This window comes from Oncorhynchus nerka, linkage group LG5 (genome assembly GCF_034236695.1).
Source record: "Oncorhynchus nerka isolate Pitt River linkage group LG5, Oner_Uvic_2.0, whole genome shotgun sequence".
NCBI lineage: Eukaryota > Metazoa > Chordata > Actinopteri > Salmoniformes > Salmonidae > Oncorhynchus > Oncorhynchus nerka.
The window spans coordinates 2,764,605-2,788,181 of record NC_088400.1 but is presented as its reverse complement, the minus strand read 5'-3'; the positions used below and the strand labels follow the sequence as shown (position 1 = coordinate 2,788,181).

General features: G+C 44.5%; 1 protein-coding gene across 1 annotated transcript; it reads left to right on the top strand.

The window, feature by feature from the left end:
- Positions 1-437: 437 nt before the first annotated feature.
- Positions 438-22,099, top strand: trim105 (tripartite motif containing 105). Its single transcript, XM_029655462.2, has 9 exons — positions 438-545; positions 2,419-2,789; positions 10,005-10,100; positions 12,977-13,210; positions 14,066-14,079; positions 14,442-14,557; positions 18,188-18,369; positions 21,196-21,357; positions 21,745-22,099. The coding sequence occupies exons 2-9, from the start codon at positions 2,505-2,507 to the stop codon at positions 21,958-21,960; spliced, it is 1,305 nt and encodes a 434-aa protein (XP_029511322.1). The 5' UTR covers positions 438-545; positions 2,419-2,504; the 3' UTR covers positions 21,961-22,099.
- Positions 22,100-23,577: the final 1,478 nt, after the last annotated feature.

Sequence of the window (23,577 nt, the reverse complement as noted above, 5' to 3'; positions counted from 1 at the left end):
TTACATCATGTCCTCTGTTACATTGAACTACTTAGAAAACGATGTTGAATTTTTTTTTTTTTTTTTTGCCTACTTCTAAAATTACACCGCGGCCGCCACGCCATTTTTCTTAAAATATATATATATATATATTTCACTGTGACCTGCGGCTGCTTATCAGGCAGTTTGTTGAGTCACCTGACTCAGAGGAGACAGCGCCGTATGCGCACACATCTTGACAACTTTTTTACCAGTTGAAGGTAGGCTATGTAAATTGTCATAATAGAGATATCTACTTCCTACACTTTTTTTTTTCTCCATAAAACATTAACGCGCATCAAATAAATAACGGCGACAAAGCACAGAAACGACTTTTAGGCGCATTAAATAAGTTGAAAGGGAAATGTTTTTCAGGCCTTGTGGGCGGGTTTTTGACTAGGCATTGGCTATAAATGTAAATAGACCTGGCAACCCTGAGTCTGGACTTCCTGGCGAGGCGGGGCTCAGCAGCAGCTAACTAACATCTGGCGAAGAGCTCGAGCTCTCCACCTCGGGCTGCAGAGACAGTAGGTCACATTCCTTCGACTCTTTATACACAAGTTGTAGCTTGCATATCAAATAGTAGCTTGCTAGTGTGTTGTTTAAAAAAAAAAACATGTAGCTAGATACATTAGATACATAGGTGCATTAGTTAACTAGGAGCATGCTTGCCATCTAACTATAACCACCAAGGTTTCTAAACCAGAGGTGCAAATAGGAAAACCTCAGGGGGAAACTTACGAAAGAGACCGAACAAGGCCGGGGTTTGAGAATTAAATTAGAAAGTACAACATGATTCCCTTAGTAGTTAATTTTCTTTCAATCTAAAGTCATCACCAAGTAGTTGAACATGTTATTACACCAACCGCGTGACATTGACAAACTGACACGTTTTAATTTGTGTAAAAAAAAACGACCTTTAGTACTGTATCCTTTGATAAGTATTTTGTTATTACCCCCCCCCAGCTGAACTGTTCCGGTTAATGTCAGCTGACTGAGTCAATATCCAGCTTACTTTCGAGTTTAGAGAACTGTGACCAGCTAACGTGTTATTACGAAAACTACTCAAATGATTTTGTGATTAGTTAACTAATGATAGGCTGGACACATGGACATTTTTAACAAATGTGTTTTTTTATTTTCGTCTCTCTACATAATATTACCATATGTCCCAGCTTGCTTGCCGTTGGTTTGAAGTAAAAACAGAAAAAACAACCCCCAGGCCTTTATTTTAAGGCCGTTTTTCACCCTGCCAACTCCTGTATTAGTAGTTGCGCACCGACTCGCGGTCAGAACCGACTGTTCCCGGTGTGTTGTGTGGCGCAGTGCTTTACTACTGTGGGCAATGAGACCTGTCCACGTTACTGCTCGGTAAAGATGTGAATAACGTGACTCCTGTTTACTCTGAGCTCGTCCCATTCTTTTACTATAGGGGAAATATAGGTCTGTCTATTTGGCCAAATAACTCGTAATGTGTATTTATATTTTTGTTTTTAATTGGCCACCATTTTAAACATCGTATCTTTCTAATTATGTAAGGCAGGGCAGCGCACTCCATTGTCACCAACGCCAGCTCCAAAATACCTTGTGCCCTTTGAACGTTGAGCCCCCCCCCACACACACACACACTAAATATCCCGCAATGTGTTTATTTAGGTTTTTATTTATTCCAGCTCGTACCGCATTTTAGTCAGGATACTCTCCTCTTTCCAATTAAATAAGATTGGACAGCTTACTCTGCTGTCATCGATCGCTTAGACCAGAAATAGTCTAAAGTTGCCCCCCCCTCCCCTACTTCCTCGTTATGCAGACATAAGCAAACTTGGCACCGTCGAGGTTTACTTTCTACACGAGTTGTTTTCCAGTTTCGTCCCCCAGAACAGATTTGTAGTGGTAAAATAATAAAGGCGTAACATGTTTTTGGTGACATTTAGGGGAAATGTAACTAAGTGTCTCTCCAGTCTAAACAGGCGTTCCTCTGCTAATGGCTCGGCTCAGACAACGTTCCTTTGCCAATTTTTCTTTTTTCAGCCTTGAGTGAATTTAGCTTAGTCCTTATTGTCCAGCCTACTAATGAGCTGTAACTGCATGTTTTCTATACTGGACACCCCCATCCTACCCTAATGGTTAGCTGTGTAACAGACCAAATGTTGTTTGCTTGCTGTGGGTGCACTCTCCCTGACGGCTGATGTTACTTTAGCCTGGCTGAAAACAACATCATTTTGTGTTTTTGATCAATTCCATTATAGATGGTGACGAGTTTAGAAGGCTAAACTTTTAGCCTCCCGACAGTTGTCATTGAGATTCAATGTGTACAGCTACTGTACTGATATGAATACTCCTAGCCTAAAAGTGTGTGTGTCTGTGTATAACACAGTCTCTCTCTCTCTCACCCTCCAGTCTCTTAGCGACGAGCCCTGTGGTCTGCCTCTAGCCTGTCTATGAACTGAAGTGCCTCATTTCTAAAAGAACAGAGCGTCCTCATCATGTCTGCAGCAGCTCCCAACAGTAAGAGCCAGTCCAGTCTCAGAGAAGACTTGACCTGCGCCATCTGCTGTGACCTCTTTACTGAGCCGGTGATGCTGGCGTGCATGCATCACTTCTGTAAGCACTGTATCAGTACCTACTGGAGGGGTACCCAGACACCGGTTTCCTGTCCCCAGTGTAGGAAGGAGTTCACCAACAAACACTTCCAGACCAACTATCTGGTGACGGCCATGGTGGAGAAGGTTAGGGCCTCCACCTCTGACTGTTATGTCCAGAATATCCAGGTGAGTTAGATATGTTGAGAATATAGAGGTGAGTTAGTTAGTTAGTTATGTTGAGAATATAGAGGTGAGTTAGATATGTTGAGAATATAGAGGTGAGTTAGATATGTTGAGAATATCCAGGTGAGTTAGATATGTTGAGAATATAGAGGTGAGTTAGTTATGTTGAGAATATAGAGGTGAGTTAGTTATGTTGAGAATATAGAGGTGAGTTAGTTATGTTGAGAATATAGAGGTTAGTTATGTTGAGAATATAGAGGTGAGTTAGTTATGTTGAGAATATAGAGGTGAGTTAGATATGTTGAGAATATAGAGCTGAGTTAGTTAGTTAGTTATGTTGAGAATATAGAGGTGAGTTAGTTATGTTGAGAATATAGAGGTGAGTTAGTTATGTTGAGAATATAGAGGTGAGTTAGTTATGTTGAGAATATAGAGGTGAGTTAGTTAGTTATGTTGAGAATATAGAGGTGAGTTAGTTAGTTATGTTGAGAATATAGAGGTGAGTTAGTTATGTTGAGAATATAGAGGTGAGTTAGTTAGTTAGTTATGTTGAGAATATAGAGGTGAGTTAGATATGTTGAGAATATAGAGCTGAGTTAGTTAGTTAGTTATGTTGAGAATATAGAGGTGAGTTAGATATGTTGAGAATATAGAGCTGAGTTAGTTAGTTAGTTATTTTGAGAATATAGAGGTGAGTTAGATATGTTGAGAATATAGAGGTGAGTTAGTTATGTTGAGAATATAGAGGTGAGTTAGTTATGTTGAGAATATAGAGGTGAGTTAGTTATGTTGAGAATATAGAGGTGAGTTAGTTAGTTAGTTATGTTGAGAATATAGAGGTGAGTTAGTTATGTTGAGAATATAGAGGTGAGTTAGTTAGTTAGTTATGTTGAGAATATAGAGGTGAGTTAGATATGTTGAGAATATAGAGCTGAGTTAGTTAGTTAGTTATGTTGAGAATATAGAGGTGAGTTAGATATGTTGAGAATATAGAGCTGAGTTAGTTAGTTAGTTATTTTGAGAATATAGAGGTGAGTTAGATATGTTGAGAATATAGAGGTGAGTTAGTTATGTTGAGAATATAGAGGTGAGTTAGTTATGTTGAGAATATAGAGGTGAGTTAGTTATGTTGAGAATATAGAGGTGAGTTAGTTATGTTGAGAATATAGAGGTGAGTTAGTTATGTTGAGAATATAGAGGTGAGTTAGTTATGTTGAGAATATAGAGGTGAGTTAGTTATGTTGAGAATATAGAGGTGAGTTAGTTATGTTGAGAATATAGAGGTGAGTTAGTTATGTTGAGAATATAGAGGTGAGTTAGTTATGTTGAGAATATAGAGGTGAGTTAGTTATGTTGAGAATATAGAGGTGAGTTAGTTATGTTGAGAATATAGAGGTGAGTTAGTTATGTTGAGAATATAGAGGTGAGTGAGTTATGTTGAGAATATAGAGGTGAGTTAGTTAGTTATGTTGAGAATATAGAGGTGAGTTAGTTATGTTGAGAATATAGAGGTGAGTTAGTTATGTTGAGAATATAGAGGTGAGTTAGTTATGTTGAGAATATAGAGGTGAGTTAGTTATGTTGAGAATATAGAGGTGAGTTAGTTATGTTGAGAATATAGAGGTGAGTGAGTTATTTACATTACATTTAACATTTACATTTAAGTCATTTAGCAGACGCTCTTATCCAGAGCGACTTACAAATTGGTGCATTCACCTTATGACCTCCAGTGGAACAGTAGTGCATCTAAATCTTTCAGGGGGAGGGGGTGAGAGGGATTACTTTATCCTATCCTAGGTATTCCTTAAAGAGGTGGGGTTTCAGGTGTCTCCGGAAGGTGGTGATTGACTCCGCTGTCCTGGCGTCGTGAGGGAGTTTGTTCCACCATTGGGGGGCCAGAGCAGCGAACAGTTTTGACTGGGCTGAGCGGGAACTGTACTTCCTCAGTGGTAGGGAGGCGAGCAGGCCAGAGGTGGATGAACGCAGTGCCCTTGTTTGGGTGTAGGGCCTGATCAGAGCCTGGAGGTACTGAGGTGCCGTTCCCTCACAGCTCCGTAGGCAAGCACCATGGTCTTGTAGCGGATGCGAGCTTCAACTGGAAGCCAGTGGAGGGAGCGGAGGAGCGGGGTGACGTGAGAGAACTTGGGAAGGTTGAACACCAGACGGGCTGCGGCGTTCTGGATGAGTTGTAGGGGTTTAATGGCACAGGCAGGGAGCCCAGCCAACAGCGAGTTGCAGTAATCCAGACGGGAGATGACAAGTGCCTGGATTAGGACCTGCGCGCTTCCTGTGTGAGGCAGGGTCGTACTCTGCGGATGTTGTAGAGCATGAACCTACAGGAACGGGCCACCGCCTTGATGTTAGTTGAGAACGACAGGGTGTTGTCCAGGATCACGCCAAGGTTCTTAGCGCTCTGGGAGGAGGACACAATGGAGTTGTCAACCGTGATGGCGAGATCATGGAACGGGCAGTCCTTCCCGGGAGGAAGAGCAGTTCCGTCTTGCCGAGGTTCAGCTTGAGGTGGTGATCCGTCATCCACACGGATATGTCTGCCAGACATGCAGAGATTCGATTCGCCACCTGGTCATCAGAAGGGGGAAAGGAGAAGATTAATTGTGTGTCGTCTGCATAGCAATGATAGGAGAGACCATGTGAGGTTATGACAGAGCCAAGTGACTTGGTGTATAGCGAGAATAGGAGAGGGCCTAGAACAGAGCCCTGGGGACACCAGTGGTGAGAGCACGTGGTGTGGAGACGGATTCTCGCCACGCCACCTGGTAGGAGCGACCTGTCAGGTAGGACGCAATCCCAAGCGTGGGCCGCCGGAGATGCCCAACCTCGGAGAGGGTGGAGAGGAGGATCTGATGGTTCACAGTATCGAAGGCAGCCGATAGGTCTAGAAGGATGAGAGCAGAGGAGAGAGAGTTAGCTTTAGCAGTGCGGAGCGCCTCCGTGACACAGAGAAGAGCAGTCTCAGTTGAATGACTAGTCTTGAAACCTGACTGATTTGGATCAAGAAGGTCATTCTGGGAGAGATAGCGGGAGAGCTGGCCAGGACGGCACGTTCAAGAGTTTTGGAGAGAAAAGAAAGAAGGGATACTGGTCTGTAGTTGTTGACATCGGAGGGATCGAGTGTAGGTTTTTTCAGAAGGGGTGCAACTCTCGCTCTCTTGAAGACGGAAGGGACGTAGCCAGCGGTCAGGGATGAGTTGATGAGCGAGGTGAGGTAAGGGAGGAGGTCTCCGGAAATGGTCTGGAGAAGAGAGGAGGGGATAGGGTCAAGCGGGCAGGTTGTAGGGCGGCCGGCCGTCACAAGACGTGAGATTTCATCTGGAGAGAGAGGGGAGAAAGAGGTCAGAGCACAGGGTAGGGCAGTGTGAGCAGAACCAGCGGTGTCGTTTGACTTAGCAAACGAGGATCGGATGTCGTCGACCTTCTTTTCAAAATGGTTGACGAAGTCATCTGCAGAGAGGGAGGAGGGGGAGGGGAGGAGGATTCAGGAGGGAGGAGAAGGTTGCAAAGAGCTTCCTAGGGGCAGATGCTTGGAATTTAGAGTGGTAGAAAGTGGCTTTAGCAGCAGAGAGAGAAGAGGAAAATGTAGAGAGGAGGGAGTGAAAGGATGTCAGGTCCGCAGGGAGGCGAGTTTTCCTCCATTTCCGCTCGGCTGCCCGGAGCCCTGTTCTGAACAGTTATGTTGAGAATATAGAGGTGAGTTAGTTATGTTGAGAATATAGAGGTGAGTTAGTTATGTTGAGAATATAGAGGTGAGTGAGTTATGTTGAGAATATAGAGGTGAGTTAGTTATGTTGAGAATATAGAGGTGAGTGAGTTATGTTGAGAATATAGAGGTGAGTTAGTTAGTTAGTTATGTTGAGAATATAGAGGTGAGTTAGTTATGTTGAGAATATAGAGGTGAGTTAGTTATGTTGAGAATATAGAGGTGAGTTAGTTATGTTGAGAATATAGAGGTGAGTGAGTTATGTTGAGAATATAGAGGTGAGTTAGTTAGTTAGTTATGTTGAGAATATAGAGGTGAGTTAGTTATGTTGAGAATATAGAGGTGAGTTAGTTATGTTGAGAATATAGAGGTGAGTTAGTTATGTTGAGAATATAGAGGTGAGTTAGTTATGTTGAGAATATAGAGGTGAGTTAGTTATGTTGAGAATATAGAGGTGAGTTAGTTATGTTGAGAATATAGAGGTGAGTTAGTTATGTTGAGAATATAGAGGTGAGTTAGATATGTTGAGAATATCCAGGTGAGTTAGATATGTTGAGAATATCCAGGTGAGTTAGATATGTTGAGAATATCCAGGTGAGTTAGTTATGTTGAGAATATCCAGGTGAGTTAGATATGTTGAGAATATAGAGGTGAGTTAGTTATGTTGAGAATATAGAGGTGAGTTAGTTATGTTGAGAATATAGAGGTGAGTTAGTTATGTTGAGAATATAGAGGTGAGTTAGTTATGTTGAGAATATAGAGGTGAGTTAGTTATGTTGAGAATATAGAGGTGAGTTAGTTATGTTGAGAATATAGAGGTGAGTTAGTTATGTTGAGAATATAGAGGTGAGTTAGTTATGTTGAGAATATAGAGGTGAGTTAGTTATGTTGAGAATATAGAGGTGAGTTAGTTAGTTAGTTATGTTGAGAATATAGAGGTGAGTTAGATATGTTGAGAGTTGTCTTTTTCTTTGTGGGTTGTGTTGTAGTATGAAGTGTGATGTGGTGGTCTTGTGTTATTACATGACCGAACGAGTAAAAAGCAATGGCTGGCGCACACCTAAAAGAAAGTAGGTAGAGGTGCATATTAATGGCTGGTGAACTGTAGCCTATAAAAATAAATAGTTGGACAGTCGCTATGTACAAGCTCCCAGTAAGATATTGGGTAAACGGCCAACATTTCGGCACCCCTGAAGGCACAGTGATGCTGAAACATTGTTGGTTTATCCAATAAATGACTGAGTTGGGTTTTATATTCGTGTCTAACTTCAAGCCTTCCTTGACTTTCACTGAAGTTTTGGTTCAGCCTTGCGCGGTAGCTGCCTTGCGGATGACTCTGGTTCTGTTTGAAACCTTTAACGAATAGCAGCTTCAAGTGTAAACATGGACAGAACGTGACCTTTGAGTTCAGGAAATGGGGGGGGGGGGGAATGGCTTCTCATGTGTCCCTCTAGTTCCTCATCTTGCCCCCCCCCCCCCGTATGTTTACGTTGCCAAAGCAATTGAAGTAGATAATAAACAAAAGTGACAAAAAAAATGAAGTGAACATTACTCACAAGTTCCAAAATAATAAAGACATTTCAAATGTGTGTGTCTGTGACCACCTCCTTGTCTCTCTCGCTGTTCCTGTCTCTGTCTCTCTCGCTGTTCCTGTCTCTGTCTCTCTCGCTGTTCCTGTCTCTGTCTCTCTCGCTGTTCCTGTCTCTCTCTCTCTCGCTGTTCCTGTCTCTCTCTCTCTCGCTGTTCCTGTCTCTCTCTCTCTCGCTGTTCCTGTCTCTCTCTCTCTCGCTGTTCCTGTCTCTCTCTCTCTCGCTGTTCCTGTCTCTCTCTCTCTCTCTGTTCCTGTCTCTCTCTCTCTCGCTGTTCCTGTCTCTCTCTCTCTCGCTGTTCCTGTCTCTCTCTCTCTCGCTGTTCCTGTCTCTCTCTCTCTCGCTGTTCCTGTCTCTCTCTCTCTCTCGCTGTTCCTGTCTCTCTCTCTCTCGCTGTTCCTGTCTCTCTCTCTCTCGCTGTTCCTGTCTCTTTCTCTCTCTCTTTCTCTCTCTCTTTCTCTCTCTCTTTCTCTCTCTCTTTCTCTCTCTCTTTCTCTCTCTCTTTCTCTCTCTCTTTCTCTCTTTCTCTCTCTTTCTCTTTCTCTTTCTCTCTCTCTCTCGCTCTTTCTCTCTCTCGCTCTTTCTCTCTCTCGCTCTTTCTCTCTCTCGCTCTTTCTCTCTCTCGCTCTTTCTCTCTCTCTCTCGCTGTTTCTCTCTCTCTCTCTGTTTCTCTCTCTCTCTCTCGCTGTTTCTCTCTCTCTCTCTCGCTGTTTCTCTCTCTCTCTCGCTGTTTCTCTCTCTCTCGCTGTTTCTCCTGTCTCTCTCTCTCTCTCGCTGTTCCTGTCTCGCTGTTTCTCTCTCTCTCTCGCTGTTCCTGTCTCTCTCTCTCTCGCTGTTTCTCTCTCTCTCTCGCTGTTTCTCTCTCTCTCTCGCTGTTTCTCTCTCGCTGTTTCTCTCTCGCTGTTTCTCTCTCGCTGTTTCTCTCTCGCTGTTTCTCTCTCGCTGTTTCTCTCTCTCTCTCGCTGTTTCTCTCTCTCTCTCGCTGTTTCTCTCTCTCTCTCGCTGTTTCTCTCTCTCTCTCGCTGTTTCTCTCTCTCTCTCGCTGTTTCTCTCTCTCTCTCGCTGTTTCTCTCTCTCTCTCGCTGTTTCTCTCTCTCTCTCGCTGTTTCTCTCTTTCTCTCTTTCTCTCTTTCTCTCTTTCTCTCTTTCTCTCTTTCTCTCTCTCTCTCTCTCGCTGTTGAGGTAGTGAAGGCATGTTCCGCCAAGCAGCACAGTGTAATCTAACTGACAATAATTCACTCTAGGGTTCATCCCAAATGACCCTATACTCTTTATAGTGTACTTCTTTTGACTGGGGCCAAAGGTCTCTTATATTCCCTGATACCAGGGATGGGTGACATGTATCCCTGCAGGCCTGTGGTTTATCTTGTTATGTCAGTAACTCAATCAACACATGTTATCTTCCAATAGTTGTGTCCGGAACAGAACCATTATTTTTTTTAACCGATTTGACCCCACCCACCACCACCAAAGTACCTGTTTATATATTTATTTCTACCTTTTGAAATAGATTATTTGTTACTCTGTAGTCCGACATTTAAATGACTTCGCCATTAAATGACTTCGCCATTAAATGTCTTCACCAAACAGTGTGGATACAGCAGCTACAGAAGAGTCGTTCCGGGAGAGGAATGAGACGGACATTTGGCTAAAATGTTTTCCTCGCAAGGAGAGGGGCCCCAAAAGGCTAGGGCTGGCTGGGACTGTAGGGAGGGGGGTACGTGGAGGCACTGCGGCGCCTCGTGATCAGTTCAGGTTTCTGTGCTCCGTTTCTCCCCAATCAAAGTTGCCCATCCCATCAATTGTTCCATATTCTTCCATTTAAGACACAGGAAACGCTTTCCTCATTAACCTGTTTCTTTTGAAGTAGCCTAACATCTTGACCACGTTCTTTTTATGTTTTGTTGTCAGAAACAACAGAAGGATTCGTTGGAGGCCCACAGACGGAGACGAGAGGATTTCATCACTGTTCTAAATGGAGACAAGGACAAGATGGAGAGCATCAAGGTAAAGACCTGTGTGATGCAGAGACGAGGAGTCTATAAAGGTTTAGGATCCATCAACATTAACTCTGTCCTCTTGTCCGTCACCATTTAAAACAAATAGTTGGACATGTAGATTATAGATTTAAGTTGTTAAAAAAATAATTAGTGTCTAGTTTGAGAAACAAGTCCTCAACTGGCAGCTTCATTAAATAGTACCCACAACACCAGTCTCGACCTCAACGGTGAAGAGGCGACTCTGGGATGCTGGTCTTCTAGGCAGAGTTCCTCTGTCCAGTCTCAACGTCAACAGTGAAGAGGCAACTCCGGGATGCTGGCCTTCTAGGCAGAGTTCCTCTGTCCAGTCTCAATGTCAACAGTGAAGAGGCGACTCCGGGATGCTGGCCTTCTTGGCAGAGTTCCTCTGTCCAGTCTCAATGTCAACAGAGAAGAGGTGACCCTGGATGCTGGCCTTCTAGGCAGAGTTCCTCTGTCCAGTGTCTGTTCTTTTGCCCATCTTAATCTTTTATTTTTATTGGCCAGTCTGAGATATGGCTTTTTCTTTGCTACTCTGCCTAGAAGGCCAGCATCCCGGAGTTGCCTCTTCACTGTTGACGTTGAGACTGGTGTTTTGCGGGTACTATTTAATGAAGCTGCCAGTTGAGGACTTGTGAGGTTTCTGAAACTAGACACACTAATGCACTTGTCGTTGTGCACCGGGGCCTCCCACTCTTTCTATTCTAGTTAGAGCCAGTTTGCACTGTTCTGTGAAGGGAGTAGTACACAGCGCTGTTCTGTGAAGGGAGTAGTACACAGCGCTGTTCTGTGAAGGGAGTAGTACACAGCACTGTTCTGTGAAGCGCTGTTCTGTGAAGAGGTAGTACACAGCGCTGTTCTGTGAAGGGAGTAGTACACAGCTGTTCTGTGAAGGGAGTAGTACACAGCACTGTTCAGCACTGTTCTGTGAAGGGAGTAGTACACAGCACTGTTCTGTACACAGCACTGTTCTGTGGGAGATCACAGCACTGTTCTGCAAGCACTGTTCTCAGCAGCTGTTCTGTAATAGCGCTGTTCTGTGAAGGGAGTAGTACACAGCGCTGTTCTGTGAAGGGAGTAGTACACAGCGCTGTACGAGATCAATGGCAATTTCTCGCATTTAATATCCTTCATTTCTCAGAACAATAATAGACTGACGCGTTTCAGAAGAAAGGTCTTTGTTTCTGGCCATTTTGAGCCTGTAATCGAACCCACAAATGCTGATGTTCCTGATACTCAACTAGTCTAAAGAAGGCCCGTTTTAATTGCTTCTTTAATCAGGACAACAGTTTTCAGCTGTGCTCACATAATTGTAAAATGGGTTTCTAATGATCAATTAGCCTTTTTAAAATGATAAACTTGGATTAGCTAACACAACGTGCCATTGGAACACAGGAGTGATGGTTGCTGATAATGGGCCTCTGTACGCCTATGTAGATATTCCATTGGAACACAGGAGTGATGGTTGCTGATAATGGGCCTCTGTACGCCTACGTAGACATTCCACTAAAAAATCTGCCGTTTCCAGCTACAATAGTCATTTACAACATTAACAATGTCTACACTGTATTTCTAATCAATTTGATGTTATTTTAATGGACAAAAAAACACTTCTTTCAAAAACAAGGACATTTCTAAGTGACCCTAACCTTTGAATGGTAGTGTATATATGTTTTTGTATATCAGCCCAGGGATGACAGGTGGAAAAATAAAGAGTTACTGTCAAACCTGTAGTGTGTTGAAGGAGAGGACTGTCAAACCTGTAGTGTGTTGAAGGAGAGGACTGTCAAACCTGTAGTGTGTTGAAGGAGAGGACTGTCAAACCTGTAGTGTGTTGAAGGAGAGGACTGTCAAACCAGTGTGTTGAAGGAGAGGACTGTCAAACCAGTGTGTTGAAGGAGAGGACTGTCAAACCAGTGTGTTGAAGGAGAGGACTGTCAAACCAGTGTGTTGAAGGAGAGGACTGTCAAACCAGTGTGTTGAAGGAGAGGACTGTCAAACCAGTGTGTTGAAGGAGAGGACTGTCAAACCAGTGTGTTGAAGGAGAGGACTGTCAAACCAGTGTGTTGAAGGAGAGGACTGTCAAACCAGTGTGTTGAAGGAGAGGACTGTCAAACCAGTGTGTTGAAGGAGAGGACTGTCAAACCAGTGTGTTGAAGGAGAGGACTGTCAAACCAGTGTGTTGAAGGAGAGGACTGTCAAACCAGTGTGTTGAAGGAGAGGACTGTCAAACCAGTGTGTTGAAGGGAGAGGACTGTCAAACCAGTGTGTTGAAGGAGAGGACTGTCAAACCAGTGTGTTGAAGGAGAGGACTGTCAAACCAGTGTGTTGAAGGAGAGGACTGTCAAAACCAGTGTCAAACCAGTGTGTTGAAGGGGGGACTCAAACCAGTTAAGAGGGTCAAACCATTTACTGTTCCTTCATTATGGACTGTCAAACCAGTGTGTTGGACTGTCAAAACCAGGTGGAAGGGGTTGGTTGTTGGTGGATCAGAAGAGGGGGTTGTTTGTTGGTGTATCAGGAGGGGGTTGGTTCTTGGTGTATCAGAAGGGGGGTTGGTTGTTGGTGTATCAGGAGGGGGTTGTTTGTTGGTGTATCAGGGGGGTTGGTTGTTGGTGTATCGGGGGTTGGGGGTTGGTTGTTGGTGTATCGGGGGGTTGGTTGTTGGTGTTTCCTGATTCATGTCCCATTCAGGTTCATCTCACAATACTATGGATTCATCTTCATTCAGTCAACTTTATTTTCCCCAGAACATTTTTTTAAATGTAGGATTTGATTTATATCCAGGTTGTTATCCATCCTCCTCCCCCATCCATCCCCCCCCATCCTCTCCCCCCCACCCCCATCTCTCCCCTCTGTCTGTAGAGAATTGGCTCTGAGCTGCAGGTGCGGATCCAAGGGGAGTTCCAGGCGTTGCAGGCCTTCCTTGCGGAGGAGGAGGCGTGTGTGTTGGACCGGCTGCGGAGGGAGCAGGAGGTGGCTCTGGAACAGCTGCAGCGCCACCTGGAGGCTGTCCGAGAGGCTGTCAGTCAGCTGGACCACAGTATGAGAATCCTGCATGAGGCTGCTACTACCACGCACCAGACTGGACTAGTAGAGGTATTGAAGGGTTCTTCAGGGTTTATAGAAATCCCAAGTAGGTGTGTCTGTGACTAATAGAAAAGGAAAACGGTGATGTTGAGACTGGAGAAGATTGTTTCCTGAAACTCTCCTTGACTTGAGCCGCAACGACCACATTCCAGTCTGCTTATAGAGGGGACTACTGTTCTGACCCTTCAGGGTTTATAGAGGGGACTACTGTTGGACTGTTCTGACCCTTCAGGGTTTATAGAGGGGACTACTGTTGGACTGTTCTGACCCTTCAGGGTTTATAGAGGGGACTACTGTTCTGACCCTTCAGGGTTTATAGAGGGGACTACTGTACTGACCCTTCAGGGTTTATAGAGGGGACTACTGTTGGACTGTTCTGACCCTTCAGGGTTTATAGAGGGGACTACTGTTCTGACCCTTCAGGGTTTATAGAGGTGACTACTGTTGGACTGTTCTGACCCTTCAGGGTTTATAGAGGGGACTACTGTTCTGACCCTTCAGGGTTTATAGAGGGGACTACTGTTCTGACCCTTCAGGGTTTATAGAGGGGACTACTGTTCTGACCCTTCAGGGTTTATAGAGGGGACTACTGTTCTGACCCTTCAGGGTTTATAGAGGTGACTACTTGGATAAGAGCGTCTGCTAAATGACTTAAATGTAAATGTAAATGTATTTGACCCTTCAGGGTTTATAGAGGTGACTACTGATTTGACCTTTCAGTTTTAAATCAAATGTCCTGCTATGCTACATATTCTAACAGATTTTATGGAAATGTTTGCAGATTTTTTATATATATATATATATATATTTTTTAAACATCTTGACTTCGTAGCTAATATCTCACCCTGATTTCTCTCTCTGCAGCTTCCCCAGATACGGTGAGTGATTCTTGGACTCTTCCTGTCATGGCCAACAGCGTTGAACCTCTTCACGATCTAACAACTAAAAATTGGACTAAAGGAGCAAGAAGGCATTATAGTGCCCTCCGTTTGACCGGTGCTCATACAAAACTAGTGCACTAATTAAGAGAATAGGCTCTGGTCAAAACTAGTGCACTAATTAAGAGAATAGGCTCTGGTCAAAACTAGTGCACTAATTAAGAGAATAGGCTCTGGTCAAAACTAGTGCACTACATAGGGACTAGGGTGCAATTTGGGAGGTAATTAATAGAAATGTCCTTTTGTTGTTTTTAAATGATCAGTTTTCACCAAGTGATTTACATGGTTTCTTTCTTCACCAGGCCTCCATTAGACGTGGGCCCAGGACCAGAGCTAGACTTGAATGGCTTCAGCAGTAGATACATGGCACCGCTGCAGTACATCACGTGGAGGAAGATGTTCAAGTCTCTCAAACCCGGTAAGATCCCGCCCCCTACAGCTGGCCTAGGTACAGGATGCGTGCCAACTGGCCCCCTACGGCTGGCCTAGGTACAGGATGCGTGCCAACTGGCCCCCTACGGCTGGCCTAGGTACAGGATGCGTGCCAACTGGCCCCCTACGGCTGGCCTAGGTACAGGATGCGTGCCAACTGGCCCCCTACGGCTGGCCTAGGTACAGGATGCGTGCCAACTGGCCCCCTACGGCTGGCCTAGGTACAGGATGCGTGCCAACTGGCCCCCTACGGCTGGCCTAGGTACAGGATGCGTGCCAACCAATTCCTCTCCTCTCCTTTCCTCTTCCTGGCACTGAATCCTTTCCTCTTCCTGGCACTGATTCGGCTGTTGGCCGCAGAGTTAACCTCTCCCCCCAGGCCTACTAGACGTATAGACACACTACCTCATAATGACAGTGAAAATGTTTATAAGTTTGCAAAAACACAATCATCAATAACGCCCTGGGGCGGCAGGGTAGCCTAGTGGTTAGAGCGCTGGACTAGTAACCCGAAGGCTGCGAGTTCAAACCCCTGAACTGACAAGGTACAAATCTGTTCTGCCCCTGAACAGGCAGTTAACCCACTGTTCCTAGTCCGTCATTGAAAATAAGAATTTGTTCTTAACTGACTTGCCTAGTTAAAATAAAGGTCAAATAAAAAAACACCTTTTATTTACATAAGTATTCAGACCCTTTGCTATGAGACCTGACATTGAGCTCAGGTGCATCCTGTTTCCATTGATCATCCTTGAGATGTTTCTACAACTTCATTGGCGTCCAGCTGTGGTAAATTTAAAATGTATTGGAGATGATTTGGAAAGGCCTGTCTAACACACACAGTTTTGACTCTGGGGTCAAAATTCCACAAAGATCCAGACCATATTCATTTCAGGTAAAATAACAACTCAAATGTTCATCTCCCGGAACAAATGAGCAAGTTGGCTAAATGTCAATTTGATGTTTTCATGTGTGACAAATTTTAATTTAGTTTCACAGTTTTGATCGTGTCTGGTGTGGATGGACAAAATCAACATGCGAATAATGACAGACGCCTATGTAGTCAGCATATAAGTCATACCATATATCCGACACGATCTCGTGACTGTCCTTCATGTTCCTGTTTTTTAGTTTCTCTCCCCCCTGACATGGAACCAACTCCAGTATCACGTATAGCAGGAAATTGCTGTATACAAATCAAGTGTTCATGGTCACATGTCCAAATGATTAGCAGATGCTATTGCGAGCTTAGTGAAATGCTTCTGCTTTTAGCTCTGACAGTGCAGTAATATATAATATAATGCAGTAATATCAGTAATATCTAACAAATTACACAACACATACACACATCTAAGAAGGAATTAATTAAGACTACCGTAATTTCCGGACTATAAGCCGCTACTTTATTCCCACACTTTGAACCTCGCGGTTTATACAATGACGCGGCTAATTTATGGATTTTTCCCGCTTTCACAAGATTCATGCCGCCGCCAAAAAACTAAGCACCGTCACATAATGTGACGTAAATCGAGCTCAAACTTCCCATCATTCTGATTACGGTAGTAATTTTGTCACCCTCATCATGGCAAAGACACGGAGAAATGCATATGATGCAGCTTTCAAGTTGAAGGCGATCGATCTGGCTGTTGGAAAAGGAAATAGAGCTGCTGCACGGGAGCTTGGCCTTAATGAGTCGATGATAAGACGTATTTGCAGCCACTCGACATCAGTGTAAATCGTGCATTTAAGGTGGCGCTCCGTGTTCAGTGGGAGGCTTGGATGACAAGTGGGGAGAAATCCTTCACTAAAACGGGCCGCATGCGAAGAGCAACTGATGGTCAAGTCTGCCAGTGGGTCCTGACAGCGTGGAGCATTGTCAAAAAATCCACTATCATCAACGGGTTTCGAACGGCTGGACGTGTTGAAGGGGGCAGCATGAGCTCAGCGGGGTATTTGCCTCCGGATGAAAGTGACGAGAGCGACAATGAAAACGATCCAACATCGGATGAAGCAAATCTGAGGCTATTCAACTCCGACACCGAAGGGGATGGTTTCAGTGCACAGGAGGAGGAAGATGGTGACCAATGACTTTCTTGGTAGGCTACTGTTTTAATTTTTTGTTACAAGCCGTGTTTCGTTTCAAGGCTGTATAAAGTTCATTTGTTTCTATGTACCGGTAGGCACCTGCGGCTTATAGACAAAATACATTTAAAAAAATAATAATAATTCAGTGGGTGTGGTTTATATTCATATATTCTTAATAGTCCAGCAATTACGGGAACATGCATATAGATGAAAAATGATGCATAAATCAAAATACTACAAAGTTTTAAGAGCTAGTCGTGATGCTACCATCTTCATCTGCGCCCTCTTGATCCTACGGTTGATTTTAAACCTGTTATGGCTAGGCGTCCCCCGCTAGGCGTCCCCCGCTAGTGGCACACCTCGACAACCATCCTGTGAAATTGCAGAGCGTGAAATTCAAATTACAGAAGTATTTAACATTCATGAAAATACAAATGTTTGACATCAAAATAAAGTAACTTCTTGTTAATCCAGCCGCTGTGTCAGATTTCAAAAAGGCTTTACGGCGAAAGCACACCATGCGATTATCTGAGGACCGCGCCCTGCATGAAAAACTAATTTCAACCAGGCAGGTGCGCCACAAGTCAAATGGCGATTTAATAAATGCCCTTGGAGTGACAACAAAAGATCTTCAAAGGTCCCAGTAGCATCACAAATGGTCCTTTTTGTTCGATAAAGTCCTTCTTTATATCCATAATTCGGTTTAGCTGGCACACTTCATTCAATCCACCCAGTTTCCCTCCATCAAAATGAATCCCAAACGTCACCAATAAACTTATCCAAACAATGTTTATAATCAAACCTCAGGTACCCTAAATGATACAATTTAAGATGGCGAATTGTTATTGTCTTTACCGGAGATAAACAACGCACTCTCATCCACGAGCATGAAAACACTACAGCCAAAATGGGAGCCACTTAGAAAAACTGCAAATGTTTTCCAAAAACCAGCCTGAAACACTTTCTAAAGACTGACATCTAGTGGAAGCCCTAGGAACTGCAATATGGGAGGATTTCACCTCATAATTAAAATGACAGCCATTGGAAACAGTGGTAGGCTGAAATGTGTTTTTGGATGGTTTGTCCTCAGGGCTTTGCCTGCCATATCAGTTCTGTTATACTCTGACATTATTTTATTTTTTAAAACTTTATTTTTTAAAACTTTATTTTTATTTATTTTTTCAAATCTACCATAATATGCATTATGCATTAGGCCCTAGCTTCTGGGCCCGAGTAACAGGCAGTTTACTTTGAGCACGCTTTTCATCCGAACGTCAAATACTGCCCCCTATCCCAAAGAGGATATTAAGTGTGCTCTGTCCTAGTGTTTTTATTTTTCTGTGTAGTTCTCTTCAAGGCTCACTGGGGAAAAGAGACCTGGGCCTCATGGTTGAACGTAACCCCCTCCCTAAACATACGGCCCAAGGTGATCCAGAACAGAACCATTGAACTGTGAATGTAACCCTCTCCCCTCAGGTCCGGCCCACCCCCGGTGACAGAACCATAGCAGTAGACGTAACCCTTCTCCCCTCAGGTCCGGCCCCGGTGACGTTCGACGTGGACACGGCCCACCCCAGTGTCTACGTATCCAGAGACAGAACCATCGCAGTAGACTGTGATAGCATGACCCCCTACCAGCCCAACCCTAAGAGGTTCCTACAGTCTGTCAACGTGCTGGGGGCTCAGGGCTTCCAAGATGGACGCCACTACTGGGAGGTAGGGTGGTATATTCGGGGAGTAGTCAGACCCTTTTGACTTTTCCCACATTTTGTTACGTTACAGCCTTAAACTAAAAAGGATTAAATGGTTTTTACCCCCCAATCTACACACCAAACCCATAATGACGAAGCAAAAACAGGCTAGAAATTTGTGCAAATGTATAAAAAAAGAAAAATGCATATCACATTTACATAATTATTCAGACCCTTTACTCAGTACTTTGTTGAAGCACCTTTGGCAGCGATTACAGCCTCGAGTCTTCTTGGGTATTGGCACACCTGAATTTGTGGAGTTTCTGCGGAGACACACACACTCTATTTTTGTTAAATATAATACTTAAAAAAATAAAAATGGAAATGCAACAATTTTAAAGCAATTTTTTACTTATTTTAGTTCATAATAGAATCAGTGAATTTTAATAAAATTCATTAGGACCTAATCTATGGATTTCACGACTGGTCAGTGGTATAGCAATGGCTGGGCCTGGAAGGGCATGGGCCCGGAAGGGCATGGGCCCGGCCAGCCGCTGGGGAGCCAGGCCCGGCCAGCCGCTGGGGAGCCAGGCCCGGCCAGCCGCTGGGGAGCCAGGCCACTGGGAAAAAAAATCTGCTGCCTTGGCAGGAAACTAATGGGAATATAAATGTAAATCAGAATGAGATTTTTTTTTTTTTTCAACAAAAGGGCTTTATTACCGACAGAGATCCTCCTCGACATGAACATCAAATTCTCTACCAACAGCTTTGGTGGGCGTCTGTGACACAACTACACATTTTAAAGTGGCTTTTTATTGTAAAGTAAGTCTTGTCTGAGACGGAATATCTCCTGTTGCTGTAGTGAGATAGACTAGGGTCCTGTAGTGAGATAGACTAGGGTCCTGTAGTGCGATAGACTAGGGTCCTGTAGTGCGATAGACTAGGGTCCTGAAAATCAAGCTATCTCCTGTTTCTACCCTAAAAATTGTCATGCTCTGCTACCACATGGCAAACGGTACTGGAGCGCCAAGTCTAGGTCCAAGAGGCTTCTAAACAGCTTCTACACCTAAGCCATAAGACTCCTGAACATCTAATCAAATGGCTCCCAGACTATCTGCATTGCCCCCCCCCCCCCCTCTTTTACACCACTGCTACTCTGTTATCTCTGTATAGTCACTTTAACTCTACCTACATGTACATACTACCTCAATTACCTCAACTAACCGGTGCCCCTTCACATTGACTCTGTACTGGTACCCCCTGTATATAGCCTCCACATTGACTCTGTACCGGTACCCCCTGTATGTAGCCTCCACATTGACTCTGTACCGGTACCCCCTGTATATAGCCTCCACATTGACTCTGTACCGGTACCCCCTGTATATAGCCTCCACACTGACTCTGTACCGGTACCCCCTGTATATAGCCTCCACATTGACTCTGTACCGGTACCCCCTGTATGTAGCCTCCACACTGACTCTGTACCGGTACCCCCTGTATGTAGCCTCCACACTGACTCTGTACCGGTACCCCCTGTATGTAGCCTCCACACTGACTCTGTACCGGTACCCCCTGTATGTAGCCTCCACATTGACTCTGTACCGGTAGCCTCCACATTGACTCTGTACCGGTACCCCCTGTATGTAGCCTCCACATTGACTCTGTACCGGTGCCCCCTGTATATAGCCTCCACATTGACTCTGTACCGGTACCCCCTGTATGTAGCCTCCACACTGACTCTGTACCGGTACCACCTGTATGTAGCCTCCACACTGACTCTGTACCGGTACCCCCTGTATGTAGCCTCCACATTGACTCTGTACCGGTACCCCCTGTATGTAGCCTCCACATTGACTCTGTACCGGTGCCCCCTGTATGTAGCCTCCACACTGACTCTGTACCGGTACCCCCTGTATATAGCCTCCACACTGACTCTGTACCGTACCCCCTGTATATAGCCTCCACATTGACTCTGTACCGGTACCCCTGTATGTAGCCTCCACATTGACTCTGTACCGTAACCCCTGTATATAGCATCCACATTGACTCTGTACCGTAATACCCTGTATATAGCCTCCACATTGACTCTGTACCGTAACACCCTGTATATAGCCTCCACATTGACTCTGTACCGTAACCCCTGTATATAGCCTCCACACTGACTCAGTACCGTAACCCCTGTATATAGTCTCCACATTGACTCAGTACCGTACCCCCTGTATATACCCTCCACATTGACTCTGTACCGGTACCCCTGTATATAGCCTCCACATTGACTCTGTACCGGTACCCCCTGTATGTAGCCTCCACATTGACTCTGTACCGGTACCCCTGTATGTAGCCTCCACATTGACTCTGTACCGGTACCCCTGTATATAGCCTCCACATTGACTCTGTACCGGTACCCCCTGTATATAGCCTCCACATTGACTCTGTACCGGTACCCCCTGTATGTAGCCTCCACATTGACTCTGTACCGGTACCCCCTGTATGTAGCCTCCACATTGACTCTGTACCGGTACCCCCTGTATGTACCCTCCACATTGACTCTGTACCGGTACCCCCTGTATATAGCCTCCACATTGACTCTGTACCGGTACCCCCTGTATATAGCCTCCACATTGACTCTGTACCGGTACCCCCTGTATATAGCCTCCACATTGACTCTGTACCGGTACCCCCCCCCCCCACCCTGTATATAGTAAGCATTTCCCTGTTTGACGCATGTGACTAATAAAATTTGATTTGAGACAGCTTGATGTACAGGACACCCCCTGGACAGGACACCAGTCTCTGTTTATTCTATTACAGGATATTGTTGTATTTATTTACTAATATCTGTCCCTCCTAGGTAGGAGTGGGCAGCAAGGCCAAGTGGGACCTGGGTGTGGCATCGGAGAGGGTTGACCGCCAGGCCCGGGTCAAGCTGAGTCCTGAGAGCGGTTACTGGACCCTACGACTGAGAGAGGGAGACCAGTACTCTGCAGGCACACAGCCCTGGACACGGCTCCAGGTGGGATCCTCTGCGCTACACTAGTGACACGTCAGGGTTTAGTGAAACTCAAGTGTTGACTCTTCTTCGGCTGTCCCCACTGGAAAACCATTTTGGGTTCCATTTAGAACCCGATTGGGTTCCACTTAGAACCCGATTGGGTTCCACCTGGAACCCCTTCCTGAAGAAGTTCTACATGGAATCCAAAGGGGTTCTTCAAAGGGTTCTCCCGTGGGGACAGCCAAGAACTGTTTTGGAACTCTTTTTTTTTTTTTTTTTTTCCTTCCTAAGAGTGTATATGCGACCCATGGATTATTGGAGCTGAAGTGGCTCTTTTAATTTAACATTGATCCAGCTTCACCTGATAACATCTGGTTGTTTCTCTCTCCTCCATGTTGTGTCCTGCAGGTTGGGTGTTCTCCCCAGAGGATAGGGGTGTTCCTGGACTGTGATGAGAGGAAGGTGTCCTTCTACAACGCTGATGACATGAGTCTCCTGTACTCTTTTAGTAACGGCCCCAGGGGCAGAGTGCTGCCCTTCTTTAGTCCCTGTGTCAATGATACTAACCGGAAACCACAGCCCATACAGCTGCTGCACTATCCTCCTGTTGACCTGTCCCGTTAGGACAGGTGTGTCAATGATACTAACCGGAAACCACAGCCCATACAGCTGCTGCACTATCCTCCTGTTGACCTGTCCCGTTAGGACAGGTGTGTCAATGATACTAACCGGAAACCACAGCCCATACAGCTGCTCCACTATCCTCAGGTGTATCAATGATACTAACCGAAACCACAGTCCTGTCCTGTTGTCCTGTCCCGTTAGGACAGGTGTATCAATGATACTAACCAGAAACCACAGCCCATACAGCTGCTCCACTATCCTCCTGTTGTCCTGTCCCGTTAGGACAGGTGTGTCAATGAAACTAACCAGAAACCACAGCCCATACAGTTGCTGCACATATCCTCATGTTAGGACACGTGTGTAGAAGACTGGTGTATCAATGACTACAGTCAGAAACCATATCCCATAATGCTCCTCTTGGTCCTGACTGGTGTGTTTTGAGATGGGTTTTCTCTGGTTCTTGATTAGCCGGTTGCTGTAATAGTTTGCCTAAAGTGTCTACTGTTTGAGCTTCCCAAGTCTAAATCACTAAAACGCTCTGTATCACTTCATTCCTCTGAGGCATGTACTTCCAAAGGGTTTTGCAATGGAACAGTTGCTATAGTAAATGTCTCATCACCAGGACTTATCAGCATCATGGGAATCATAACGTGGTCTCATCACCAGGACTTATCAGCATGATGCATCATGGGAATCATAACGTGGTCTCATCACCAGGACTTATCAGCATGTTGTATCATGGGAATCATAACGTGGTCTCATCACCAGGACTTATCAGCATGATGCATCATGGGAATCATAACGTGGTCTCATCACCAGGACTTATCAGCATGATGCATCATGGGAATCATAACGTGGTCTCATCACCAGGACTTATCAGCATGTTGTATCATGGGAATCATATATAACGTGGTCTCATTATAAAGGAGTAGTAGAAATATTGTAATAAATTCTGCTTTAGAGGCTATGTGTACTTTTTGGGTGACCAAATTCTCACAGAAATGTGAGTTATAGATATTTCATTCTACTTACACTTTTTAGACTTGTTTAAGATGTGTGATATTTCTACGCTAAAAGTTGGTTTTTTTCTTTCTTGTGACTTTTGCTTTCGGTTTTGTACACCAGCTTCAAAAAGCTGAAACGACAATGTTATTGAAAATCTATTTCACAGCGGTTTTAGATGGTACAATGATTCTCTACACTCTACTACCTTTGTCACATAAACTGGAATTAGGCGAACTACTAGAGTTTTAGAAGTCAGGAAATGGCAGAGCGGCTTCCTGCATAGTGCATCTTTTAAGTTTCGGCCGTATGCCTGTTGCTCTTTTGACAAAATGGGTCCCGTTGTCCATTTAGTGGATGTTTCCTCCTGTGTTTAAAGAGTCACTGTAGATATTGATATATGCCATAATTACACTGCACATTTAAATCCCCTTGCTTTCTCATCAGGGCTTATGTTATACCTTCTCACCATTTTATGTGATCAGTATTTTTAATCGGTTAAATATAGCTTTAAAAGTGTTCATCACAGTACTTTTTAAATTTTGTTTTTGAGGTCTTTGCAATCATTATTTTTTTTCCCTAATCTGACTACTACACATTTTACATATCTCAGTC